This window comes from Harpegnathos saltator, unplaced genomic scaffold, assembly GCF_003227715.2.
Source record: "Harpegnathos saltator strain DR-91 unplaced genomic scaffold, Hsal_v8.6 scaffold718, whole genome shotgun sequence".
Lineage (NCBI taxonomy): Eukaryota > Metazoa > Arthropoda > Insecta > Hymenoptera > Formicidae > Harpegnathos > Harpegnathos saltator.
Genome location: NW_020230558.1, coordinates 172,452 through 200,007, shown reverse-complemented (window position 1 = coordinate 200,007; position 27,556 = coordinate 172,452). Strand labels below are relative to the sequence as shown.

Genomic DNA, 27,556 nt, shown 5'->3' with positions numbered 1-27,556 from the left:
TCTCATTCTAACTTATTGTATCAGTTCAGCAGTGCAGCTGAAAAGAACAGCTCACTGTTCTTTTTAATGTTGCACTCTCTGCACGCTGATTGATGTACAGTGAAAGCGGCTAATGTTCGTTTCTACCAACCGTAGTTGATTTAACCGACTGGTTATTCCATCGGAATGGACCAATCGTCTTTAACCATTCTAATTAACGACAAATGTGATTGGTCAATTCCGTTGGAATAACCAATCAGTTAAGTTAACCAAGATTGGTAGAAATGAGCATAAAAAGAACAGATCTTTGACGTTTGTTACTTAGTCTTGTTTTGATACCATTAGACGCTAAGCAGGACGTTAAGTAAAAATGCCGATCGATCAAAAACGCATTAATGGGCCGGAGGCTTCCGTTCCATACGATATTTATATCCACTCTGAAGAGAAAGACGATGAAATACAACTTGATACTTCGAAAAGATACGACGGTCGCTTAAATAATCAACTTAGAGATATATGTAAGAATACAATCGAGGTTATGTTTACCACATAAGAGCCGGTTGTTCCAACTTGGTAAGTTAACTGATAGTTAAATCATATGTTTATCTTTGTTTTTTCTTCAGTTTAGGCAAAGACGGATTTAACAAATTTTCTTATTTAAACGATTAGACAAATAATTTAACTATCAGTTAACTTACCAAGGAGTTGGAACAACCTGCCCTTTGACTATGAACTTAGATTAAAAATGAATCTTTTTGTATCTCTAAAGAAAAATATTTAAGAAATTTTGTCGACAGTTTTAAAAATAGGTGTAATTAGTAAAGCTAAAGGTTCTGCTTACATTGAAATGGGCAATACAAAGGTCATTTGCTCAGTGTTTGATCCCAGGGAAGTACCCAATAAAACTGGCTACTGTGTGCAAGGTGAATTGTACTGCGAATTTAAATTTGCTCCCTTTTCCTATCGCAAACGAAAAATGCATCAACAGGATGCTGAGGAGAAAGAATACAGTTTAGTACTGCAAAGAGCTTTGGAACCAGCAGTGTGTTTAGTATGTATTTTATCATTTTTCTCTTTCTCCTATTCAAAAGTTTTAATATTCTTCCTAAAAACAATATGTGGAACATACAATTATTTTTCAGAGCGAGTTTCCTAACTTTCAAGTAGACATTTATGCAACAGTCCTAGATAATGGAGGATCAGCACTTGCTGCTGCAATAATGGCAGCTAGTTTAGCCTTAGCAGATGCAGGTGTGCCAATGTACAGTTTGGTCACAGCATCCACTATTGTGAGTAGTGATATATATTATGGATGTTAATGAGTAAAATATACTTTATAATAAATATTTTATATATAATAAGTTTAAAAAAATTATTTAACAGGGTGTATATGATAATACATACTTGGTGGATCCAACAGATGAAGAAGAAAGTTTCTGTTGTTCCAAGACTGTGTTAGATGCAAATCCTGACCATGGAATCATAGTGCAAGCAATTCTTTCGCAGCACAATCAGATTTCTGAGATGTTTGTAGTAGGAAGTTTCAATACAGATACCATTATACATTCCATGGATCTTTTGAGTACAGCTCACAAGGATATATGTCCTTTGCTAGAAAAATGTCTCGTGAAGACTATATTTAAAACATTTAAACCAATTGCACAAAGGGATAAGAAATGAAGAAAGATACAGTATTTGCCAGATAACTTTGTATATAAAATTATTAATAAAATAAATTAAGAACTACCAACTCTATTATTCTCTTCTGCTGTCAAAATATATCATAAATTATTAGATCATAAGTAAACATATATAACATAAGATGCTATAAATGCTTATAAATAATAGTAATATAAAATAATCGCTGCTGATACAATGCTCGTTCCTCTCCGATACATGTTATTAATATACAGTATCGATCTATGATTAAACAAAGAGAGCTCACAATAAAAAAAACACTTGATCCTTACATCGTGCTCATTTATCATTCGTACCTACTTATTCTCCGCGCGCGCTGTTTGAACGCTGTCTCACCGAGGATTGTGGTTTTGTCAAAGGAGGAAGAAAGATTCGGAGAAAGAAAGAAACACAAACACACGCTCGCGGCTTTGATAATCCCGAAGAATCGTCGGAGTAACCATTGATGTTGATCGACAACTTTTATTTCGAATTAATGCGCAATTACGCGCGCGAACGTTCTTGAACCGAGCTCGAGGTCGCGCCGCGTCGCGCCACTGTCATCGGCCATTTTGCCGCTTGTGGCGACTATGGCCATCTGACACTACACGCGAATTTTTCTGACGCGGCTGCGAACGGACACGGCAAAACAACAACGCAATTTCGCGGGCGGTAAGCGCGATATCGACCGCTCAGGTTTTCGTATTACATTATCTGTTACATACATTGCGAAACGACCCGTGATTCTGCCGGTCATGCAACGTGCGACAATATCATCAAGAGCGCCCTTGTGTGACTGTCCGTTGCTCGTGTGACGTCTAACCTATGACTCGATTCTGAGGGAGGAACCACGGTCTCCTCGGCAGTGGGTCACAACAACGGTGAGTTCGTCGCGATCCAGCAGCTGATTATGCGCCTCGTGTTCACATGTCGTCCGTGTGTGTCAGAGGAATACGAGCGCGATCACGGTCGGCGACGACGCGCGACGATTCTGAGTAAATAATAATGCACGTCTTCTTTCTCTGAAGACATTAGCGGAGTCAAACTAGCGGCGACTGCGAGGAAAAAATCGGATCGGAGTATATAACCACACGACGCACACACGCAAACGCAGACACCGAACTTCTCCGACGATTGAACGCGTGATTCTTGCTACCTATTACGAAATCCCACGGATCATTGTTGGCGATGCACGACGACGCACATGACGCGCCAAGAACTGCACGGAGCTTTGTTTCGAATGAGGACGAACGATAATCAACGACTCATACAATTAAGTCACTCATCCTCGTCATTTGACATTCAGTGATGTCAGATATGTCACATTGTGTAAGATTACTTGATAGAAATTAAGGCTGTTCTGCACGACTATATGACGTGCTTCACGGCAATTTGGATCAAGCAATAACTTTGTGAGTTCCACTGCTGAAAAAAATACTCTGATACATGTATTAAAGGATAACTAAGATATTTTTGTAAGATAAATCTATGAGGAAAGAGAAAAAGAGCTGAAGAGTAGTAGAACGAGCAATTCATGGTATCTCATATATAATAATATTATGTTTAAGACATTACATAGAAAGAGAAAGAAAGAATTTACAGACCAGACTGTTGAAGTGTATGAAAGCAAGTACTTTTTATAACGTGCCAGTCAACCTCGCGTGAGAAATCGCACGCTATATTAAGTGCCACATATAGCTACGAGTGAGAACTTTGAGAACAATCTGCAATAGTGCCATGTAAAGAAGTATCAAAGATATCAGTCAAGAATAATATTTCATTCACGATATGAAATACTTTGAGAAGAGAGTCTGATCAGAAGGGAGTCTGCTTAATGTTCTGGAATAATCTGTATAATCCTTGAGCAAAATGGATGAAAGGAGAGTAGCAGATTATTTTGTTATTGCCGGTCTGCCTGGTCAAGATGACTATCCAAATCAAGATAATGAGAATGACAATGAGACCAGTGGCGAACTGAAGGACTGGTGCCAGGAAGGTACACATCTCAAGGCGGATGCACAAACAGCACCTCCCATCACAGATCTTGCTGTAATATTCCCTGCACTAGGAGAACACTGTCCAGAAGGATATTTATTGTTGGAACAAACTGTATCAGGTTTTCCGGCTGACTTAAATCATGGAAGCTTACGAACAAATGAATGTTACTTGTGCTACAGAAGAGGACGAGATAAGCCTCCTCTAGTTGATATTGGTAAGAGGTATAATTGTCTTAATTTAGATGTAATTAAGTTAATGGATACTTATATTATTTAAACAATATTTTAATTTCCAGGTGTAATATATGATGGAAAGGAACGTATAATGCAGGATGCTGAAATGGTGTTGGAAACCCCTAAAGGCCACGTGGCGAATGTAAACAATTCTACGTCGAAAATTTTTGTAACGTATAGACGAGCGAGTCGAAAGATGCCTTGCAACTCTTTGGTCGTCACGGATATATGCGTCATCTTGACAAACAAAGGAGAGAGCCCACCACATGCATTCTGTGTGATCAATAAGAACCTGAATAAGGGAATGTTGGGCAGCGATGTGTTTTTATGCTATAAGAAGTCCATGAACCGCGCTAATCTGGTGTCGTTTAAGCCAGCAATACTCTACAAATATCCCACAGCCGATTATAATGGTTTTGTCTTTCCGAATTCAGTCGCCATGTTTTGTTTGCCGATGGGCGCGACTATAGAATGTTGGCCTAAAGTAGCATGTAAACCTAAGCCAGTATTCTCGACTTTTGTCTTGACGGTCGCCGATGCTGCTCAAAAAATATATGGTTCAGCAATAACATTCTATGAGGAGCTACAACTAGAGACGGACATTCCGAATTGCAAAGACAATCAAGAGATCATGGACACGGTTGACGAGAATAATAAAAACAGTGGTATAAATGTATTTCATAATCCTATAATTTCATAATTTTTAATTGTTAATTATATTAAGTGAAGTATTTTATAATTCCACTCTGATATATATCTCTTGTTTCATTTCAGCAGATAATATAGAGATAACCAAGAATAAGCCACAGGTAAAGATGAAAATGTTGAAAAAATCCGGTATACTGAAGAAGCTTACGATACCACAGTTCGAGAAGCTTCAGTACACAGATCCCGCGAGCCAATCTTTGAACATCAGCAAGTCCATATGCATATTATCACATTGGCCATTCTTTGATACGTTCGAAAGGTTTCTGGTTTTCCTGCACAGCATGGTCAACGACAAGCCGCAAAATGTCCCGATTGAAAAATACATTTCATATTTTTTATGTGACATACCGTTTCCAAGCCCGCAGCGGCCACGGATCTTGGTGCAGCTCAGCAGTCAAGATCGATTGATCTTGACTCAACCGGAAGATCTGGCTCTACCCAGATCGGGCGCGAGTTTCCGACAACTGCTGGTAAACCTCGGACCCGATAATTGTTTGTTAATATTGTTACTTATATTAACTGAACAGAAGATACTGGTCCATTCCTTGCGGCCGGATGTACTTACCTCAGTGAGCGAGGCTATCGCCATGATTCTATTTCCTTTTAAATGGCAGTGTCCTTATATACCATTATGTCCTCTGGGATTAGCGGAGGTAATATATAATGCATAATTTATTTTGTTTTTATGTTCTTTAATAACCGTATATAAAACAATAAGCACGCAAAAAGTGGAGCAGGCTGACTGCTAAAGTTAAAAATTGTAGGTGTTGCATGCACCATTACCATTCCTAATCGGAGTAGATTCAAGATTCTTTGATCTGTTCGAACTCCCCAGCGATGTTAATTGTGTGAATTTGGATACAAACAATATAGCAATATGCGATGATAAAAAATACTTGAACGTAAAATTGCTACCCAAAAAGGCAGCTAGACAACTTCGAAATTGGCTGGAACTTCTGTCTTCAAAAATTATTTTATGGGGGAAAACTAATTGCTCGCAAAAAGGTATGTTGTTACCAGTTATTCCCAGTTTGTCCTCAATTTGTTTTGCCTTTTTCATTCTCATTTTTATTATTAATATCATTTTGTTGCATATCAGATAGAGGAGACGAAGACTTTAGTGTGGACAAGGAGTTTCAACAGAAACGAAAAGAGCAAGCTTTAGATCTCGAGATACAAGATGCTTTCTTGAGGTTTATGGCGACGATCCTCAAAGGATATCGAAGCTATTTGTTGCCGATCACGAAGGCACCTACTGTGGGGACAACAGATCCGACAAGTTTGTTTAATATCCAAGCGTTTCTAAGAAGTCGTGATAAGGCTCACGCTAAATTTTACAGTATGCTTGTCAGAACCCAAATGTTTATTAGGTAAATTAGCTTATATTTTCTCGTTGACTTTTTTCTTTAAAATTCTAACTTTCGTTTTAATGGGGATATTTAAATTTTATAGGTTCATAGAAGAGAGAAGTTTCGTATCCGATATGGACATGGCAGGGTTAGCATTTTTTGACGAGTGTACAGAACGAGTCGAGGAAGAGAATGGTACGAATTGTTTAATATTCTTCTGTAAAGTCTATTCTTTCAATCCATATAACTTATATGTTCTTTTATTTCCTATATTTTCGATATTTTTTTATTTTTATATAATGAGAATGAGAATAAATTTTTCTTTGTTTCAAGAATCTAAATGTCATGTAAATATATATACATTGTAAACTAATTTCTCATTTCTTATCTGATCTTTAGTAACTCTTCTGGAACTGGATGAATCTCAACACAGTGAACGTACAGTATTTATACCACCACCTGAAGCAGGGACAAATGAAGCACCAATAGTATACAAGTCGTTCAAATTGAATCCAGATTTAATGAGGCCTCAGAAGAACTTTTGTTTAAAAAATCCATCTTTAAGTGCCTTTGGTATGGTACCTGGGAGTCCTATGGCTCGTAGAACAAAGCATGAAATCAAAGTTGCTCAAAGAATGGCCCGAAAACAGGTAGACGAGACAATGTCACTGTCTAAAATATTTTATTCGAGCAATTCAGTATACATAATTTCTGTTCTTATGCTTGTTCAGGCTGCTATGCCCGACAGGTGGGGCAGATGTCTGCTAGGTACATGTTATAGTCTTTGGTTTCTACATTTGCCAGCTATGTTGCAAGTCTCTAGCCAGCCTGCTGCAATTTTACATCAAGCTTACGAACTATTAGTCAAGATGCAAAAATTACGCCTTGACCCTATGGAGGAGGTATGAACTGGGCATTGCTAGATGTTGCTCAACAAACTAAATCGCTATATATGAAGAAAACTGATGAAAGTTTAAACGAATGGTCGTTATTCCAGGTGTGCTATAGAGCTATGATGCAACTTTGTGGTGTGTACGGGCAGCCGGTTTTAGCTGTAAAATTGTTATTCCATATGAAACGTAGCGGTGTCCAGCCTAACGCTTTAACATACGGATTTTACAATAAGGTGGGTTGTAAAATATTTCCTAAACTGATAATATTGTATTCAACTTTGGACAAATGTATAGACTCATTATAGAAGTGTAAACAATTCTAGTTCTATCATATTAACCCTTTGAGCCACGAATTTTTCTTTTTAACCGATTTCTATTCTAAAACTTTGTATCCTCGGGTTTTCTGGATCGCTGATTACGAATCCGTTATTAGATTTCCGAAATTCAAAATGGCGAATTCAATTTGGTGAACGTAAAATTCAAAATTTAATCAATTTCCGTGAAACTAGGTATCTACGGATTTTTAATGTCGCTGATTACAAATCCGTTGTCAGATTTTTGAAATTCAAAATAGCATAGAAATTTGAATTTTTTTTAATTCTCGCTTCGCTATATTGAATCAGCTATCGTGAATTTTGAAAATCTGATGATGGATTCATAATTAGCGATCCAAAAACCCCTCAATACCAATTTTTCTAGAAATTGAAGTTTTTTTAAGTTTTCCGTCCGACATCTTGAATTTTGAAAATCTGACGGACTCGTAATTAACGACCGAAGAAAACCCTGGATATCTAGTTTCACGGAAATTGGTTGGATTTTTAATTTTATGTCCGCCATATTGCATCCGCCATTTTGAATTTCTAAAATCCGACAGATTCGTAATCAGTGCCCCAAAAAAATCCCTGCGTATCAATTCCCAGATAAAAATAGTTAATTCTTCGCCTTGCCATACATTTATTTTTAAAAACATTTTATTGTGTTTATTTATTTACTATTAATAATATTAATAATAATAAATTTAAAGAATTTATAAGTAATCATAATGATTTTACACTAGTTAGGGTCTTAAGAAGCTAGAAAATATAATTGCTATGAAATAGATCATTAAAATTGCTCATAAAATATAAAAAACTGACGGAATATAAGTGGGTCTCTGGGTGTCTGCCTGCGCCACAAAGGATTAAAGAAGATGTAATTTCTATCTCATGTTAACAGGCTGTTCTCGAAGCAACATGGCCTTCGGATATGACGAATTCGAGTCAGCTGATGTGGAACAAGTTGCGAAACGTCATCGTGGGTGCAGCTTTGTTTAAGAAAGCTGGCAAGAAGAGCGCCAGGAGGCGATTGAGCTCTAATGTGGATTTTCTGATTACTGATAAGACTGATGGCATGGAGCATGCACTCTCCCGGTCTAGTCTGGACAGTTCTCATTCTCAGGATACCGAAGCCGCGCATAGTGATTGTAAGTTGAGTTTTACGTATATATCTTCTCATCAAGTCGTAATGCTCCTCTTAAAAGAAAAAGAAAAGAATAATATCCTTTCTCTTCCGGCAGCCACCAAAGGTAGTTCTGTGTCTGATCTACCTGGATTTGGGTCGTTCGAATTGAAAACCAAGCTTCTTCGACAGAATAGCATAGTTAAAGATCAAGCTACGTTAAACATGTTGCAAACGGACGAATTGAATCCGCCGCCCAATAATCCAAGGTATCTTCCATGTTTATTGTTAGGATTAGTTAGTGTCGCTCTCAAGCCCTCAAGTTCGCCTAAATCGCTGAGAACGCTTGTTCTATAGATTAAGACATTATTGTTTCATTAGTATGTTACAGTAGCCGATGCAAGTCGAGTATTCATCGTGTAGATACTATTTTCGGTCCATTATCATATTACAAAAAGTCTTTCTTTCTCCACCTCGTCCCCTCATCCTTCCCTCCATCCCTCCCTCCCTCCCTTCTTCCTTCCCTCCCTCCCTCCCTTCTTCCTTCCCCCCTCTCTCCCTCCCCCCCCCCCTCTCTCTCTCTCTCTCTCTCTCTCTCTCTCTCTCTCTCTCTCTCTCTCCTCTCTCTCTCCCTCTCTCTCTCCCTCTCTCTCTCCCTCTCTCTCTCCCTCTCTCTCTCCCTCTCTCTCTCCCTCTCTCTCTCCCTCTCTCTCTCCCTCTCTCTCTCCCTCTCTCTCTCCCTCTCTCTCTCCCTCTCTCTCTCCCTCTCTCTCTCCCCTCTCTCTCCCCTCTCTCTCTCCCTCTCTCTCTCCCTCTCTCTCTCCCTCTCTCTCTCCCTCTCTCTCTCCTCTCTCTCTCCCTCTCTCTCTCCCTCTCTCTCTCCCTCTCTCTCTCCCTCTCTCTCTCCCTCTCTCTCTCCCTCTCTCTCTCCCTCTCTCTCTCCCTCTCTCTCTCCCTCTCTCTCTCCCTCTCTCTCTCCCTCTCTCCTCTCTCTCTCTCCCTCTCTCTCTCTCCCTCTCTCTCTCTCCCTCTCTCTCTCCCTCTCTCTCTCCCTCTCTCTCTCCCTCTCTCTCTCCCTCTCTCTCTCCCTCTCTCTCTCCCTCTCTCTCTCCCTCTCTCTCTCCCTCTCTCTCTCCCTCTCTCTCTCCCTCTCTCTCTCCCTCTCTCTCTCCCTCTCTCTCTCCCTCTCTCTCTCCCTCTCTCTCTCCCTCTCTCTCTCCCTCTCTCTCTCCCTCTCTCTCTCCCTCTCTCTCTCCCTCTCTCTCTCCCTCTCTCTCTCCCTCTCTCTCTCCCTCTCTCTCTCTCCTCTCCCTCTCTCTCTCCCTCTCTCTCTCCCTCTCTCTCTCCCTCTCTCTCTCCCTCTCTCTCTCCCTCTCTCTCTCCCTCTCTCTCTCCCTCTCTCTCTCCCTCTCTCTCTCCCTCTCTCTCTCTCTCTCTCTCTCTCTCTCTCTCTCTCTCTCTCTCTCTCTCTACGCAATAATCTGCGTCTCGTATTGAATTCTACAGTGCTAATTTTTTGCATGTACAGGCTTATGTAGATGTAATATTTTCTATGTAGGCTAACGCGCAGTGTTGAATCACCATTAAAAAGTCCCATACGCACACCAGTCACGGAAAATGACCCATTGGGTGCTCTCATTAATGACGAAACACCGATTGTGTCACCTTCCGAGGAAAATGACTCGAATTGCTCAACAAGTACTTTAACCGTTTTAAATAATACGACTGAAGAGAGACCAGGAGGGCCGCTCTTATTTAGAAGGTATGACATTCTCCGTATATACTCTGTATCTGCATGCGAGACTTCAGATACGAAGATACATATTTCAGTTGAGAGAAATGATATATTGCTTAGAAATAGACTAGTATAGAGAGTAAGTTTCGGTAAGTTGTAGAATAATTGGTACTTTTTCGCAAAAATGCAAAAAAATAAGAAAAGAACAGATGTAAGATTCTAATTAATAACCACCTAATGGGAAGCTGTTACTGGTGATCAGAGTAATCACGAGTACTTGCACGCGAGAAAAAATATTTCTTTATGCAGTTGCCGATCACAAGTCGCGTTAATTGTGCTTTTATACGATCCTCGAAGATGATCCGTTCCGTAACACCCCCATGTGCGTGACTTTAAACACGGAAATCGCTCTAATGTTTGCAGCAACATCCTCCCACGTAGTGCGACCTTTCATCAAGCGGTAGATGAAAGTGGCATGACGGTGGGTGGGCATTTGCAGAGGAGTGAGACGATGCCTCACTCTGTGGCACAGCAAGGAGAACAGGAGAGAGAAAAGGAGAGACTGGAAATAAGCAGTCTTTGGTCTCAGAATAAGGATAGTGTTACGTCCAGCCTCTCTAGCTTAGGATCTAGTCTTAAACTTAGTTTCGGGTAAGACTGTATGAGATATTTTCATTCGATTATATGTATGCACATATTGTCCATATTTGAACAATGGATTCTCTGCAGTGTATTGTATTTTAATCCTATCAAAGTGCGATGGCGAGTCTACGAAGCGCGATCGCTTTTTCTTTTGTAAACATGAAAAAAGGGAATACAAGATGTCTCGATATATATTCTCTCTTTAAAAAGAAATATTATTAATATACAAAATTCGGTATGACGATTAAATCATATTTGTCAAATGGTAGCTAGACGTTTGTCATCGCCCTTTTAGTGGGAGAAATAATGTGATTTTGTTTCCACTTATTGTTTTGCATGCGCACTTGAGTTTTTCTCTTACCCATCCCAATACAGACGATATTCCACGGGTGGATTTGCTAAAAATAAGGATTTTATACCATCCAATCAACTTATTGAATCTCTTAGTCTCTCCAGCTACATCAGGTATGTAAATAAACTTAATGTTAGTTACACAGATGTGTGTTCAATTAGATATACGTGTTCTCTCTCTCTCTTTCTCTCTCTCTCTCTTTCTCTCTCTCCTTCCTCTCTCCTCTCCCCCTCTCTCTCACTCATTCTATACGTTTCCTCGTTGTTACAAAAGACTCAGCACGTTTGCAACGTATATGAATGAACTGGCTATTACTTGTTTTTTTTCGATATTCTATGAGGACATAAATCTCTGTTTTAGCCCTTCGAGTTTGACAGGAAAGAAGTCTAACGAGATAATACTCGGCGGTCTAAACAGCTTGAAATCCGCCGCAACGACTGTTGTGAAAAAATTCGACGAGATTAAGGAAGCTATTTCAGCGACGAGCACGCCAGTAAAGATTAAAGAACGTGAACAAAAGCTGGCTTATGGGGTATCTCATGAATCTCTAGATTCGCTCACCGACGGATCCTTGCAAGATCGAAATGAAGTCTTCCCATCCCTAGCCAGGCCATCAGGTATCAATCAGTAGCAAAGAGACTGCAATGTTTATCTCACTATAAGTTTCAGGCTAATAAACGTGTAAGTTTCTTCTAAAAGTGGAAATATAAAAAATGGAAAGTTTCACGTGAAACTTTTTACGTTACCGCTTCTAGGGAAAAGTTATATAATCATCGCTCAACATGTATCCGGGGTATTACATTAGGAAAATTAATCTTTTGAGTATTACTAAACATCAAATTCTCTTATTGAATACGAACATCCATGCGAAACTCCTTGAGAAAAACAATGTTGCAACTTTTCTATTTGATTATAATATAGATTACGAACAATAGAAATGATACGTTTATGCGATAGTTTTCTCTCTTTTCTGATGGTCTCTTCTCGGTCCCAACAGGTGACGGGAACTTAGATCTATGTTCGTTGTACGAGCTGGCGGAATGCTTATATCCAAAAGGCACTAGAGAATTGGAAGAACGTCTTGCCATCGAGCTTGTGCTTTCCAGCGCCAGCAAATGCCATCATTGCGCTGCCATCCTGTACGACGAAGAGATAATGGCTGGTTGGCAGCCAGAAGATTCCAACTTGAACACGGTTTGCCAGTATTGCGACAAGGCTACAGTACCTCTCCTCACAGTTACCATATTGGATTACAGGTAACAAAGACGAGACTGTGTCATATACATAGACTATTTTCGAAAGTTAAAAACACATTCGTTCACGCAGATGCGAAGCGAGTGGAAAGACCAATGATCCTCTGATGGGAGCATTGGTAGAGTTGTTGGATCAACCGAAAGAATCGTTAGAGCCAATAACTGTGCCGTATCTGAATCCATTGGTACTGAGAAAGGAACTGGAGAGCGTGTTGAGTCAGGAGGGCGACGCCTGCCTCACAAAACACAAGTTCATCCAGGAGCATCCGATAGTCTATTGGAATCTGATATGGTACTTCGAAAGGATCAACTTGACCAGTCATCTGCCTGATCTCTGGCTGAACGGCGATAAAAACACGGAACTGCAAAGGGTTGTGGGATCGGTGGGTGTCAGAACCATGTGGGACAATGAACGACTGCACATGGATCGTTTACCCATGTACCTTCAATGGAAACTGAATTCTACGGAGGATAGAACGTGAGTTTTTTCATATATTCTTACATGCTAGTTAGATTTACTTGGATTTTACACATTTTAGTTAGCATAATATTTATTTTATATATTAATATATATTAATGCATTCAACTATACATATTAGTATAAATATAAAATAAATATTTGATAATGATTTTTGTTTAATAAATGATAAACGACACAGGCCAGGAGTGTTATTCACCATTTATTTATAAGATAACTTCGAATGGTGAAGCTATTATTAATTGAACAACATTATGTTTTTATGTGTACATAAAAACATACGCCAAACATTTAACAATCGATAATCGTATTGTCATGTTAATATCGCACTTATTTCAGACTGATGCAAACAGTAATAACGTACGTCCGTTGCAATGACTTAGCGGAACCTATAGTAAGAGTGGCCTTAGAAAGAAGTAAACATCAAACAGACGATCATCCGTTTTCTATATACAGAGATATCCTATTCTTGGCATTTACGGTATTAGGCAGAACAAATATTGACCAAGGTAGGCAAGTCATGTAATCAAACGGTTGAATGATAATTTACATAAACTTAGAATAATTAAGATTAAAGGAAGATTATTAGTTATAAAAAGATTAAGATTAGTTATAAAAAGATTAAGATTAAAAGAAGATCAATAATTGCGCAACCTCGAAAAGATTAAGATTAAAAGAAGATTAAGATCAAGAAAAAATTTTTCATATCGGACATTCTGAGAAATATGATAAAATTACATTACTAATATCAACGCTCATTTTACAGGTGTATTCGATAGGGAATATAGTTTATCGTTGGAAAAGTTCTCGGAAAATGAGGAGAAATTATTGCATAAGATCGACACACCACCAACGACGATGTCGGTGTATTGCAGGCATTACTTCAAGCAGCTGAACGTGTGAGAGGAACGCTCGAATCCCGAAGAAACTCACGCGACAAGCAGGAGAAAAAACTCCTCTTGAGTTTCTGAGACATTGGAGGAAGTGCGCGAATAGTGAACGAATACTCCCTCACGTGACTACGACTCTCTAGAGCTTCATCTTTGTGATCGAATCGAAGTTTGCGCGAGGGAGAACGCACGTTATTATGATGACGATGATCAGAGCGCGTTCCATCGCGTCCCGAAACCGCGTACGATTGTAACATGTCATTATGTCAACGTGGTGACACAATGTCCGCTACATGTTAAATGTTTATTATTATCTAACACGGTTGATTATTATTAATGTTATCATGATGATTTTTACGCTCGAGTCCGGTCTAAAAGGATTGCTTGCAGCGAATGAAAAGAGAAAGAAAACGATCGACATCGTAGTGTCAGCGGATCGACGATAGTGAACTAAACTAACGTGTATTTCATTCTCGTTCCCTCATGAAACTCTGCTTAACTCGCTGATATAGAGATATTTGTCTCTTGCTTGCGCAAACACTTGGTCGGATCACCGGATTCGGCGAGCTTCGGTTCTATAAAATTCTCGTACTTCGATCGCGCGCTGCGAAAGAACTGACGAAATCGCGAGAGAGTAGCTATTAGGAATCGGTTGAGTCGACAATACATATGATGCTGATCGGTCGGCGCCGCCGATCCCACGAAAAATGTCAGATCGATGCAATAAGAGAAAGAGAGAGAGAGAGAGAGATAGAGAAAGAGTTGAACGATAATAATTCCTGAACTAAAATCGTACCATCTCTGATCTTCATATGTTTATATTGTAATTTGTTTTTAACTTGGAGTTATATCGATTTGTCTTATTTTTGCAAATTTGAGTCGCGCGTGCCTCTTGACTTGTGATTCAATGACTCGCGCATCGCATTAGCAGTATCTAAGAGTACAACGTTGAAAAATGTGTCGAGTACCAAAGAACTTTACGGGACTGTCGAGCAATTGCAAGTTCAATTCCCTCCAGGTGTGCTGTGACCTTTAAATACGTTTCAGTTCGACACGTAATTATCCATAATGTAAAGAAAGAAAAGAGAGAAAAGGAGAGGGAGAGAGAGAAAGTGATGAAATGAAAAAGACGTAAAAGAAGAAAGGCTGTCGTGTATAATGTTGAAGACAGCGTTTATATGCCAACTATTTTTTTTACCGTAATGAGAGAAAAAAGAAAGCGGAAGCGAGATATCATGCGCGTGACATGACGAAACGCAGTATTCTTTCCTTGTACTCTTAGATAGAAACGATCGTTAATTGCACGACCAATATACATATACACGCGCGGTCAGACAACGGACACAGAACGTAAATAGATACAGTTTATCTAATGTCCTAGGTGAAAAGTGTCCTTTTATGGGCGTACGGCGTCGGAACTCGACTACTTATATATCCTAAAAGCAAATACTTAATGAGAGAGTGAATATTTTTATGAATTTTAGACGTTCGAGACATTTGTAAAGTTATTAGCGGACTTAGTTAGATATGACGCTATCCACGATTTATTCTTCGTCAAAACGAGATAATAATAATAATGACGACGACGAGATCCTATTCATTGTGCAAGAAAAGACTCATAATCCGCGCGGATTACTCGGTGTACTGTGTGCACTTTTCACCCTGGACACCCGCGGATGAATGTATGTTCATTCATTACAATATTATCAATGTAGGTTATAAAAAATAAAGTCAGTTGAGGTATTTTACAGAAGAGACTCGTTTCATTTTAGATTGTTAAATGTGCAACCTACTACTCCAAGATGGATTTAATAATACGCACGTATCTCATTTACAGTTACTTTTGTAATTTTACTTGAAGAGGAAGGATCTTCATATTGTATGTATATTATGCAAGTTTCATTTTTTCTTATTTTTGGCTATATTAATTTTGCTTACTATCAAATTAGTGTTGTATCTCATGATAAATTTGGTAATTATTTAGAAGACGGGCCTTACCTTGGATTTCGCCCAAACTCACCTATCTTGTGTATTTTGACGTGTAGAAGCCGAATCTGCAAGTAAAAATGGTCGCTCGGCTCTAGTTTGCAAGAAATAAATAATAATAAATAAGTTAAAAAGTGACACATGCGAGGTTAGGAAATCTGTCATGTCGGTAATACACAGACTTATGGATATAACTTTCAAGGCGCCACGAGAACGAGGAGGGTGCAGGAGGGGAATATGTAACAAATGAAAAGTCTCAAACATGTATATACATGCAGTATCAACATATGTACACACACACACCGGGGAGTGCAAGGGGGGCCTTCGTTGAAAAAACGTTGAAAGTTATAGCAACTTTCCACGTGCAACGAGGACGGGGAAGGTGCGGAAGGGGGCCGAAGATCCCCCTTGCGCCCCCCGTGTATGTGTGTGTGTGTGTATACACATATATTGGTACTGCATGTATACATATGTTTGAGACATTTTCATATATTAAACATATGAATTTTTAGCTCATGTATCAGTGGTTATTTTTGTTATGTAATAACCACTGATACATGAGCTAAAAATTCATATGTTTAATATATGAAAATGTCTTTGGGGAGAAGGCTTCGCCCCTCCTCAACATATACTATTTTACACTTTTCGACTAAAAAGAACAGACCATAAGTCTCTGTATTACCGACATGACAGATTTCCTAACCTCGCACACAGAGAAGAATGAGAGCGGCCACCGACCGTATTTCGGGGGATACGGCTAGGCGCATTTTAGTACGCCATCTGACCAAAATGCGCCTAAACTACATTCGCTAGGCGCACTTTCGCGGTGATAAAAGTAAAATGCGCCTAGGTTCGTGTCCGTACTACTTTCATGCAATGGATAGTAGATTAGAAAAAGACAGACGACAGACAATCGTTCCGTCTTTGTCTCACTACTGAGCGGCGCGCGGCAGTAAACACGAGGCGAGGTAGCGGCGATCTTATCGCTAAGCGAACATCTCTCCGCTTTTCTTTCATCTTTCACGCTCCAGAGACATCAAAAGACGCGGTAGCGTCTCGTGTCAAGGGAACGTGCGAAGCGAGGAATTATTTTTCACGCACGCGAGGTAGCACATGGGAGACTAGACGAGCGTCGACATATTATCTGTTTCTTTCCCGCTCGTCTAGTTTATTGACTGCGTGAGCCGCGAGATTTTTCTCGCTACTCCTATACCTCGCTCTTTCTCTCTCTCTCTCGCTCGTTCTTTCTCTCTCTCGCGCACTTGCTCGCTCTTCCTCTCTTCTCGTGTTCTTATGGCTTGATTAAATATATTAATTACATGACAATATACAGGGTGTTTGATAGCTGATCATGCAGACGAAAGTTGGAGATAGATTGGGAGTAGCCGAGAAGAAAAGTCATATACCACAATGTCAAATTGCCAATAGTTATCGAGTTATTAATTAAAACATGTGAGCCAACGAGCGCGTAGAGAGCGGAGGGCGACCGCAGTAAGCACATAGACATTTGATATAGGCGGAGTCAGCGAGTGTCGGTAGGCGAGCGCGCGCGGCGAGGGGCAACGTAAACAACAAGAGGCGAACGCGCGCGACGAGGAGCGAGCGAGCGCAAGCGACAAGAGGCGAGCGAGCGCGACGAGGAGCGAGCGAGCTTTTTCTTTATAGCTTTTTCCTTATAGCTCGCTCGCTCCTCGTCGTTCGCGCTCGCTCGCTCCTCGTCGCGCTCGCTCGCCTCTTGTCGCTTGTGCTCGCTCACTCCTCGTCGTTCGCGCTCGCTCGCTCCTCGTCGCGCGCGTTCGCCTCTTGTTGTTTACGTTGCCCCTCGCCGCGCGCGCTCGCCTACCGACACTCGCTGACTCCGCCTATATCAAATGTCTATGTGCTTACTGCGGTCGCCCTCCGCTCTCTACGCGCTCGTTGGCTCACATGTTTTAATTAATAACTCGATAACTATTGGCAATTTGACATTGTGGTATATGACTTTTCTTTTCGGCTACACCCAATCTATCTCCAATTTTCGTCTGCATGATCAGCTATCAAACACCCTGTATATATATAAATAAATGACACATATATAGTGTATATGTATATAAAGAATATTTAGTATTAATGCACAAATAAAGAAGAGAGAATTATAATGAGAGACGAAAAGTTAATAGAAATCCACTCTTAGCCAATATATACATCTTTTAAAAATGATTTGTTATTAAAGTATATGACAGAATAATTTATTTATGCTAATAAATTTAAATTAAAAATTAAATGAAATGTTATTTGTTTTGTAAAAGATATTCCATTGTTACATTTTTCTTTTCGTAGCAAAAATAAATTTAGTCTAGTAAAAGAAGAAATTAGTTTTATCATATTTCAATTACGACTTTATTATTTAATTTTACGAATAGATAACGTGCATATTGTTGCTCAACGGAAACCGCGAGAAAATGGTGATCTCCGTCAAAAAATAAATGCAAACTTTTTAATAATATAATAATTTTTTTACGTAAGTGTTTGTTTTTATAATATAACCTGTTGAATTTTATTAATTATTAATTCAGCATGTTATAGTATAAAAAATATATTTTAATATAAAAATTAATGTAATATTAATTGTTTGCATTTGCAAGAAATATGGATAGAACAGGAGAGGTTGCAATGATACATAGGAAGAAAAAAGATAGATGGATAAATAGATAGATAGATAGATAGATATAGAGATAGATATAGATGGATAAATAGATAGACAGATAGATAGATAGATAAATAGATAGATGGATAGATAGATATAGAGAAATAGATAGATAGTTAGATAGTATAGAAAAAAAGATAAATAGAAATATAATTATCATTATTATTATTATTAATGTTTTCAGTTTCAAGAGAACATTCGCTTAAACGTAAGTCTTACTTAGGTCCAGTTACGAGTGTTAACACTTGTAAAGTCAGTCGAATTTTAAACATCTCGTAGAAACAAGTGCCTCAACTCATCAATATAAATGTAGAGGAAAGTAACCGAACAGCCAAAAACCTCCTCCAAAAAAGCGATAAGATCGCTGCTACCTCGCCTCGTGTTTACTGCGCGCGCCGCTCAGTAGTGAGACAAAGACGGAACGATTGTCTGTCGTCTGTCTTTTTCTAATCTATTATCCATTGCATGGAAGTAGTACGGACACGAACCTAGGCACATTTTACTTTTATCGCCGCGAAAGTGCGCCTAACGGACGTAGTTTAGGCGTATTTTGGTCAGATGGCGTATCTAAAATGCGCCTAACCGTATCCCCCGAAATACGGCCGGTGGCCGCTCTCATTCTTCTCTCTGCCTCGCATGTGTCACTTTTTAACTATTTATTTCCCGCAAACTAGAGCCGAGCGACTATTTTTACTTGCAGATTCGGCTTCTACCATAGACATATAATATATAGACCGCGCATTCGCAACGTTTCCTTTGTCTGCACATGTTCAATATTAGAAAGAGGTAGCATGTTTTCGTAGAGCAGTCTATCTCTTTCTAACGATGCGTGGTGAAGTATTTGGCCCCTCCGCCTGTTTAGAGTGGAATGTTATGTCTCTGGTTCTTCTTCTTTTCGTGAAACAAAGCGTATGTAAACAAAACGATTGACATTAAAGATTATAAAACGTATTTACTCATAATAGTATAATCATAACATAAAAAGTATAATCGTGACACAATGAGTCTATATTGTTGTGTATGCCGCAGTAATGTATATAAAAGTGACAGATTATTTTCCACCGGTATGTAATTACACCCATCGTCATATGTCCATATTCATCATTTTTCCATACAACATCGTCATTTTTCCATATGCGTGTATTTATATCAGACGTATTTTCTTCTCTTCGTCTTTCACAATTCCCCTTTCTCTATATTCTCCTACTTCTGTTTTCCCTGTCACGGAAGACTGCTTTACCCCCATCACGCATCGTTAGAAAGTGATAGATTGCTCAACGAAAGCATGTTGTCTTTCGAATATAAAACGCCCCCTCCGCTGAACGCGCGGTCTATTTATTATACGTTTATGGCTTCTACACGTCAAAATATACAAGATAGGTGAGTTTAAGCGAAATCCAAGGTGAGGCCCGTCTTCTAAATAATTACCATAAATTTTTTAATAATCCGTTTTTCAAATACTATGATATTTATTCCCTCTATGTTACAGTTACTAATACTAAAATTAAAGAATTAAAGAAGCAACATGCGAGTTTCTCGTCTTTTTATTAAAATTATATAAAATTATTGTTAATATGTGACAACTATGTATATTCATAACATCATCATATGTGCTGTGTATTGATTCGGCACCGTCAGAGTCAATATTCTTATAATCTTCTTCATTTTACTCTAACATCTGCCAATTATCATCAGACTCGCTGCTAGAGTCGACATCATTCATATCAAGAGCATCGTCTGATGAGTCTACAAATGTTTTGGACAATGTAATTTAACATTACTTTGAGTTTAATTAAATTTTTTGATCAAGATTATATATGCATGAAGGAAAAAACAAATACCTCAATATATTAATCTACTGGATCCCGATAAATAAGCAAGGCATCCTGGGTTACAAACATGTTATCATCTTCATTGGTCTGAGATATCAGTCCTGTCACGAGATAACTCTTCCCTTTAATCTCTGTGCATCTATAAGAAGCTTCAATTTGGTGTCAATAAAATTGAGAAGAGGATTGAGTGTCTCCGTCACATCTGGTCGTGATAATAAATATGCTGCATGAACTGTGACTACGGTTTGCAGCCATTTTACTGCAACTTTGCACCTGAAATACACAAATTGATTTTAATCCACTAGAGAGTCTATAGACTTATAGAGATAGATTGTGCGTCCAATGAGAGGACTTGAGGAAAACATTAAAGTGAGAGGATCGATAGCTGAGTGAGTGTATCTCTGTCTAACATGTGTCTTGGTGAGGGAAGCCAAAGAAGTGAAGAAGAGTTGGAGAGTTGTATGAGCAGTACTAATGGTACTAAAGTTATGATTTGCATGTCAAATTGTTGATTGTTTATTTTTAAATAAAATTTATTGTTCTTGTAATACACATATTCAAAATCTACTTTATTATCAGTTCAATTATATTTATAGAACTATATTATATATATCATATATAATTATATTTTATATATTCTTTGATATTAAAGTTATAAAACACAAAAATATTACTTTAAAAAATGTAGTTTCATCGTTAAATATAATTAATAAATAATTTTACATGGAAATACAAACAAAAAACAATTCTTTATTGGCAGGGCTTGAACTGTTACAACTATTATCCAAAAAATGGAATAGGACAGAGAAACTCTTCGAAACATTTGTAGCAGTCGCTGGACCGCACGGCGCACACAACGTTATGGGAAAGGGCAAGAGCACAGTACCGCGATTCTGTAACTCGTTATTGGAGTTAACGACACTTTCGTTATTGTTGCGCAGCTTTTCTACGGTATACAAAAGCTGCGCAACGATAACGAAAGTGTCGTTAACTCCAATAAGGAGTTACAGAATCGCACCACTGGGACCCTATTCTTGAACTACTTGCGTATACGTAAGTGGCAAGTTTCGACTAATCGCAATGGAAAATCCCTAGAACCATATTCTTGACAGTCGCAAGTGAAACGTACACGCAAATTATCATTCGCAATGCAACGAATGGGTAATACCATCCGTTTCTCTCGAAATGTATGTGATACGTTATGCAAAGTACAGAAAGTGGAGTACACATAGAAGCACACTGTTATTAAGAAGAAGAAGAATTCAACGCTAAGACGGCTAAAAGAGTGGAAAATAATAGCTGACTTTACATAAGAGAAATAATAAATACGAGATTTAAGAGAAAATAGCATATAAATTTCACTGCGTTTTAATTATAGAGTAAAATTGTGTAACTGTGTAACTGTGTAACAATAAATGGATTTAGACGATATAATAGTAAACGTACCAGTTATAAATGCGTTAGAACATGTTGAAATAATGGAAGAACCTAGAAGATTTTTCCATATTAGTTCCTTATTTTCCACTTTGTTCTGCTGAACGCAGCTAATTAAAGTTCGTCGTATCGTATTTTTTATCGATATTTGCAGAAAGTACATGTTTTCCAATGTTGTCAAACGTAATTAAACGCAACGGAAAGCGTATAAGTTTCTAGTTGCGAATACTACACAATTAAGTTCAAGAATACCGTGTCAGAAACGTATGCGCATTTTTACTATTCGCAACGTGCGTATACGTAAAGTTGCGTATAGATTCAAGAATAGGGCCCCAGGCTTTTGCGTAACGCATAATACATAACGCATAAGAGAATAAACCAATTAGTTTTCTTCATTTCCCTCTTCAGGATAGAAATGAAGAACTCTGATTGGTTGATTCTTTTATGCGTTATGTATTATGCGTTATGCAGAAGTCTGTGCTCTAGCCTTAAAGGCCTATCCAGACAAACTTGCATAAGCGCGTAACGCATATGCATAAGGAAATTAATCAATTATGATCCGTGTAGTAAAAAAATATTTTTTGTATTAAACATACGATTAGTCAATTTCCTTATGCATATGCGTTACGCGCTTATGCAAGTTTGTCTGGATAGGCCTTAAGAGCACAGGCTTTTGCATAACACATAACATATAAGAGAATAAACCAATTAGTTTTCTTCATTTCCCTCCTCAGGACAGAAATGAAGAACTCTGATTAGTTGATTCTTTTATGCGTTGTGTATTATGCGTTATGCAGAAGTCTATGCTCTGGCCCTTCAATTGGATTGCATTTCCATTCATCTTCGGAAATGTACCAATCAGAACGCAGTATTTTCATCCAGCAAGCAATCCAGCACGAAAACAAGCACCGTGTGCCGCTGGCTTTACTGTTTACCAATTTTCTGGAAGCTAGAGAATGGCGTATGAGTACACCTTTCTACCTAAAGCCATATACCGAACTGAACTGAACTGAGTTTTCTGGAATAGTAGGAATTTTATATGATAGCAAGTGATCATTTATTTAGCGAGAGAAGTGTTTATTTATAGGTTAATTATAATTGTAAAGACAAAATATAAAAATAAAGCACCTTAAAAAACAATTGTTTTTTTATTTATTAAGAAATGGGTTGTGAGGTCCTTCTGTACAAATATAATCTTTATAGAACATTTCATTAATAAACTGTGACAAGTTCTCAATAACTAACACAAACTGTGACGCTGAAACTATAACAAGTTTTCGATAATTAAAAAATGCAATTACATTTTCTCATAAAAGTTACATATTAATTCTCATACATAAATTATTCATAATTGCTTCCCTTTTGGCTTGTCCACATTCCATTCCCCTATTTATTAATCTCTCTTCAGGAAACTGCTGTTGTTGTTGCTACTGCGCCTACTCAGTTTCATTTAAATCAATCATATCTCTTCTCAGGATACATATGTTATGTAATACACATGTTCCAATCAAATACTCTGAAATCTTCTCCAGAGTAACCATGGATAGACAATCTAATACACTGCGCCATCGAACTTTCCACAGCACGAAAGCTCTTTCAATTGACACTCGAGCTAAAGAGAGGCAGAAGTTGAAGTTCTTTTGTTTATTTGATAAGTGCCCATTATCTTTGAAGGGTACCATAATTTGAGGATGTATCCCATAGGCAGCATCTTCGACTAAATGAGAATCATCGGAGAAATATATATTATGATTGTCAATAAAATTTTTTACTGGAGAAAGTCTTAAGACTCTTGCATCGTGTACTGATCCAGCATATCCTGCTAGAACACTTGTGAATAATAAGTTTTATGTGCATACAGCTTGAAACATATATGAATGGTAAAATATATAATATGATTGATTCATGAATGAGAAAGACAAAAAATCACTATTAAATACTGTTACCTGAATATGAATTGAATGATATCCTTTACGATTGATATATGTTTGATCACCTTGTAACGAGGCACACCTACGCCTCGTTACTACCGGCCCGACCGACCATGGGTGCGTTCCAAAATGCGCATAAAACGCATAGACTGCATTTCTGCTGCACAGCTCTTTGAAATCGTTCCGTTTTATCAATGCACATGAAGCGCTTTAATAATTCGGAACGGTTTCCTACGTATTCTATGCGGTAAAATGGACACCAATCAAAATATCAACATCAAAAACCGAATTCCAATAATTGTAGCTTTGTCAATGTTTTTGAAAAAGAATAATGAAAGTGATAGCTCCGAATCGAACGACAGTGAAAATGAAGATGAAGATATATCTCTAAATGATATACAGACATTGTTTTCTATATTAATGTCAGATAAATGTGCAGAACAAATTGTAATTGAAAAAATTACGGATTACGTCGATCGCGTGATTCCTAATTACACTAATGTTATATTCAAAGAACATTTTAGGTAAATATTTCAATATAAATGTCATTAAGTTAATATTTTTTCTGGTTTTATTAAATTTATTTTATTTATAATTTAACCTATTTAACCTAGAATGTACCCGGCTACATTTGAAATGATTTTATCATTAATTGGGCCAGCATTAAAAGTCACAAATACCACAACTGGTAGAAAATCAATTTCAGCAGAGAAGCAACTATATATTGCTCTATGGTTTATGGCTACTCCTGATTCATATAGATATGTAAAATCCAACAATGTTCTATACTCGTATAACTATTATTACATTTATAACACTTTTTACTAAGCATTGAATGCTATATCGTTAAGTCTATTCTGTAATTCTTAACGACAGTTCAGCATCGATATATTGTTATTGCGCTTTTTTGTTATATATGTTATATGTGCGTAACGACAATATAATGATATCGACACTGTCGTTAAGAATTACAGAACAATTTAATTGACACCATCTCTTGTAGTTAATGCCGAATTTTTGTATCAAAATAAAACACATTGTCGTTATGTAATGTGGCATCAATATGGTTAATAAAAGACGTTTAGATTATTTTGTGACGAGCTTTTCATTATTTACTTTTCTGAACTGTTACAGATCTATTTGTGTCAAATTTGGAGTTGGTAGAGCAATTGCTTTTAGGGCTGTAAGACGTGTTACTTACGCACTTCATTGCATTGCACCTCGATTTATAAAACGGCCCAAGTACACTGTTACCACTGATATTATGGAACATTTTAAAAAAACTTGTGGTTTTCCAAATGTCATTGGTGCTATAGATGGAACACACATTAAAATTCGAGGTCCACCAAATGATACAGCTTCTTATATAAACCGGAAAGGTTTTCCATCCTTAAATGTTCAACTTGTATGTGATTCACATAGCCTCTTTACACACTGTTATGCAGGAGAAGTAGGATCAGTTCACGATGCTCGAGTTTTCATAAATTCTCCAGTAACACGCTTTTTAGAGATGCCTGACATATATTTCCCTAATGATTCCCATATTATCGGAGATGCTGCATATGCAATTCATCCACATCTATTAGTTCCGTTTCGAGACAATGGCCATTTGTCAAATCGACAAAGAAATTTTAATTATTGTCTATCGTCAACAAGAATGGCAATTGAACGTGCGACTGGATAATTAAAAATACGTTTAAGGATATTGTTAGATTGTATACCATTAATAGATGTTAAAAAAATTCCGGAATTTATTATAGCATGCTGCGTGTTACAAAATATTTGTACATTACAAAATGATGTTATGACTGTTGGCGTCCAATATTATGAAGAAGTAGAAGCACTTGTTCGCAATATACTAACGCAATATAATAACACAGAGATGGGAAATGCTAAAAGAGTGAGAATAATGAATGCTTTGGAAATGAAAATTGTTTGATAAGAAAATTTGATGTGTATAAACGCGCTAATGATTTCGGAACGATGTTTACGTTTTCAACACAGGAATACCTTGTCTACAATAGAAGTCATAGAGTCGTAAGTCGTACAATTTACCAATCGCGGTCGATTATTTTTCTCTTACCGGACTATGATTGGTCAATTTCTACGACTTACGACTCTACGACTTCTATTGTAGACGAGGTATAAAGATCTAACAGTAAAGGTGCCAATACATGGGAGCGTCGAGCGTCAAAGCGTCCAACCAATCAAAGTTCCTTGTTTTTATCCGTGAAATAAGAAATAAAAAACTGATTGGTTGGACGCTTTGACGCTCGACGCTCGACGCTCCCATGTATTGGCACCTTAAAGCCCTAAACACAATGCCAGGCAACAGGCAATAAGAATAAAAATAGACCAATCACAATCGACTATTACAAGAATAATCTATTGTGATTGGTCTATTTTTATTCTTATTGCCTGTTGCCTGACATTGTGTTTAGGGCTTAAGGACCAATAGTTACTAAGCGCTCAGTGAGTGCTTTGTTTTCTGAACGCAACCATTGGTATCGTAGTTCATGTGCACGGTTGTGCAGAGGGCGCCTCACACTGGGTTCGGCTAAAGTCACTAGATATATAAAGTACCGCAACTGATGAAGCTAATAGCCGCGTTCAGTAGAACAAAGTGATCAGAGAGCGTTTAGTGATTATTGTCTGTGATTGGAGCATTCTTTTAGATTCTTCATAGACCCAGAAATATTTATCAATCAGGAGCGAAATTCAGTGGTAAATCTAGTAATGTTGTCCAACTGTTGAGCTGCTGAATGCGGCCATTGTATAAGCATTTGGCCCCAAAATGGCGTGGAATAGTGTAGATAGTGCAAAGTTAGTATAATATATTTACACAAAGTGCAGTGTTCCTAACCTATTGTTGTCACCGCTGTGCTTATCTCAGATTCAACTTCTTGCTGTAAGTACTAAAAAGAATGCCAACTTGTTACATCGAGGGATGCAAAAGCCGAAATGAGGAAGGTATCCGCTTATTTCGCATACCAAGAAGTGAAAAAAATAAAGTATGACGCAAAGAATGGATCAGATTGATTGGAAGAAACACATTTCTGCCAGAAAATGTCAAAATTTGCGAGGTAACATTAATGAATCATACACGTGAAAAATTAAATTTCACAATAACAATTATATATATTTCTTATAGCTACATTTTGGTGCGGATCAATTCGAAAGAAAACGAGAAGATGGAAAACGACTGCTTCGTCCATGTGCGAAGCCAAACTTATTAGAGAAACATTTTGAAGACATGATATCTAATCAGGAAAGTACCAGTAATAATACAAATAAAGCAAGATGTAAGTATAACATTAGTGTTATGATACAATAATATACAAATATGAGTTATTCCGATTATTGAAATTGACCTTGTACAACTAAATAATACTATACTATATTTAAATTAATACATTTGTAGGTAAATATGACAATATTTATTTCTATAATAAATATGGAAGATAGTGTTTGTAATATTACAGACACCGATGTAACAACTGCAACACTGATATCAAACAGTTTTCATGACAAAAAGTTCGAAGTATTGAGAAATACTACATGTAATAGTAAAGATTATGAAAACAATATTCAATCTTTACAGAAGGCATTAAAAAGTTCGAGGCAGGAATATAGACGTTTAAAACAGAACTTGCAGACATGAAATAATAAGTATATAATAAGTAATAATATATAATAATATATAATATATAATATATAATAATATATATAATATATAATAATAAGTACGTTCACTAAATTACGACAATATAAAGAAAATATATTACTTTTTCCAACCATGAATTGTATAATGTATAAGTACGAATTATTATTTCGATCCAATGAAATGCATTTAGTCTCAAATAATTTGTTAAATGTTACTGAGTTTATAGACAAATTGTTACACTTGTGTCCAAAAACTATTCCGGAGTGTCATAATATATTTTATAAACTTATAAAAAATGTGTGATAAGAATTCACTTTTCATTGAAAAAAGATAACTATTACTTTAGTTAATAAGAGTAGTCGAAGTGTTGCAATGAAAGCAGCTATTACAAATGTTAAA

At 37.5% G+C, this 27,556-nt stretch overlaps 3 protein-coding genes and 2 long non-coding RNA genes across 10 annotated transcripts; 4 read left to right on the top strand and 1 right to left on the bottom strand.

The window, feature by feature from the left end:
- The first annotated feature begins 260 nt into the window (after nt 1-260).
- On the top strand, nt 261-1,731 carry LOC105186667 (exosome complex component MTR3). The gene is made up of 4 exons (XM_011147026.3): nt 261-497; nt 777-1,030; nt 1,122-1,268; nt 1,363-1,731. The coding sequence occupies exons 1-4, from the start codon at nt 350-352 to the stop codon at nt 1,657-1,659; spliced, it is 846 nt and encodes a 281-aa protein (XP_011145328.1). The 5' UTR covers nt 261-349; the 3' UTR covers nt 1,660-1,731.
- Nucleotides 1,732-2,216: 485 nt separating this feature from the next.
- On the top strand, nt 2,217-15,377 carry Crag (DENN domain-containing protein Crag). 5 transcript variants are annotated; one of them, XM_011147023.3, is made up of 20 exons: nt 2,218-2,537; nt 2,685-3,868; nt 3,950-4,552; nt 4,665-5,248; nt 5,360-5,600; nt 5,695-5,965; nt 6,048-6,139; nt 6,344-6,594; nt 6,676-6,846; nt 6,942-7,070; nt 8,053-8,299; nt 8,393-8,543; nt 9,833-10,036; nt 10,433-10,660; nt 11,027-11,116; nt 11,364-11,620; nt 12,001-12,259; nt 12,330-12,734; nt 13,074-13,243; nt 13,501-15,377. In XM_011147023.3, exons 2-20 carry the CDS (start codon nt 3,526-3,528, stop codon nt 13,635-13,637), a joined length of 4,833 nt encoding a protein of 1,610 aa, XP_011145325.1. In that variant the 5' UTR covers nt 2,218-2,537; nt 2,685-3,525; the 3' UTR covers nt 13,638-15,377. The 5 variants fall into 5 exon arrangements, with proteins under 5 accessions (XP_025161601.1, XP_011145325.1, XP_011145324.1 ...); XM_011147022.3 differs by having other exon boundaries at nt 4,662-5,248; XM_025305816.1 differs by lacking the exon at nt 9,833-10,036 and having other exon boundaries at nt 2,217-2,537; nt 4,662-5,248.
- Nucleotides 15,378-22,693: 7,316 nt separating this feature from the next.
- LOC112590104 (uncharacterized) lies at nt 22,694-25,023 on the bottom strand. The gene is made up of 3 exons (XR_003113997.1): nt 24,695-25,023; nt 23,509-23,733; nt 22,694-23,392 (listed from the first exon to the last, which is right to left on the bottom strand). It is a non-coding gene; the product is annotated as an uncharacterized LOC112590104 (long non-coding RNA).
- On the top strand, nt 23,740-24,696 carry LOC112590103 (uncharacterized). Its single transcript, XM_025305818.1, has 2 exons — nt 23,740-24,017; nt 24,108-24,696. Exons 1-2 carry the CDS (start codon nt 23,746-23,748, stop codon nt 24,319-24,321), a joined length of 486 nt encoding a protein of 161 aa, XP_025161603.1. The 5' UTR covers nt 23,740-23,745; the 3' UTR covers nt 24,322-24,696.
- A 1,028-nt stretch (nt 25,024-26,051) lies between the features above and the next one.
- Nucleotides 26,052-27,181, top strand: LOC112590105 (uncharacterized). Of its 2 annotated transcripts, XR_003114000.1 has the most exons (4): nt 26,052-26,316; nt 26,387-26,576; nt 26,645-26,795; nt 26,915-27,181. It is a non-coding gene; the product is annotated as an uncharacterized LOC112590105 (long non-coding RNA). The 2 variants fall into 2 exon arrangements; XR_003113999.1 differs by lacking the exon at nt 26,052-26,316 and having other exon boundaries at nt 26,337-26,576.
- Nucleotides 27,182-27,556: the final 375 nt, after the last annotated feature.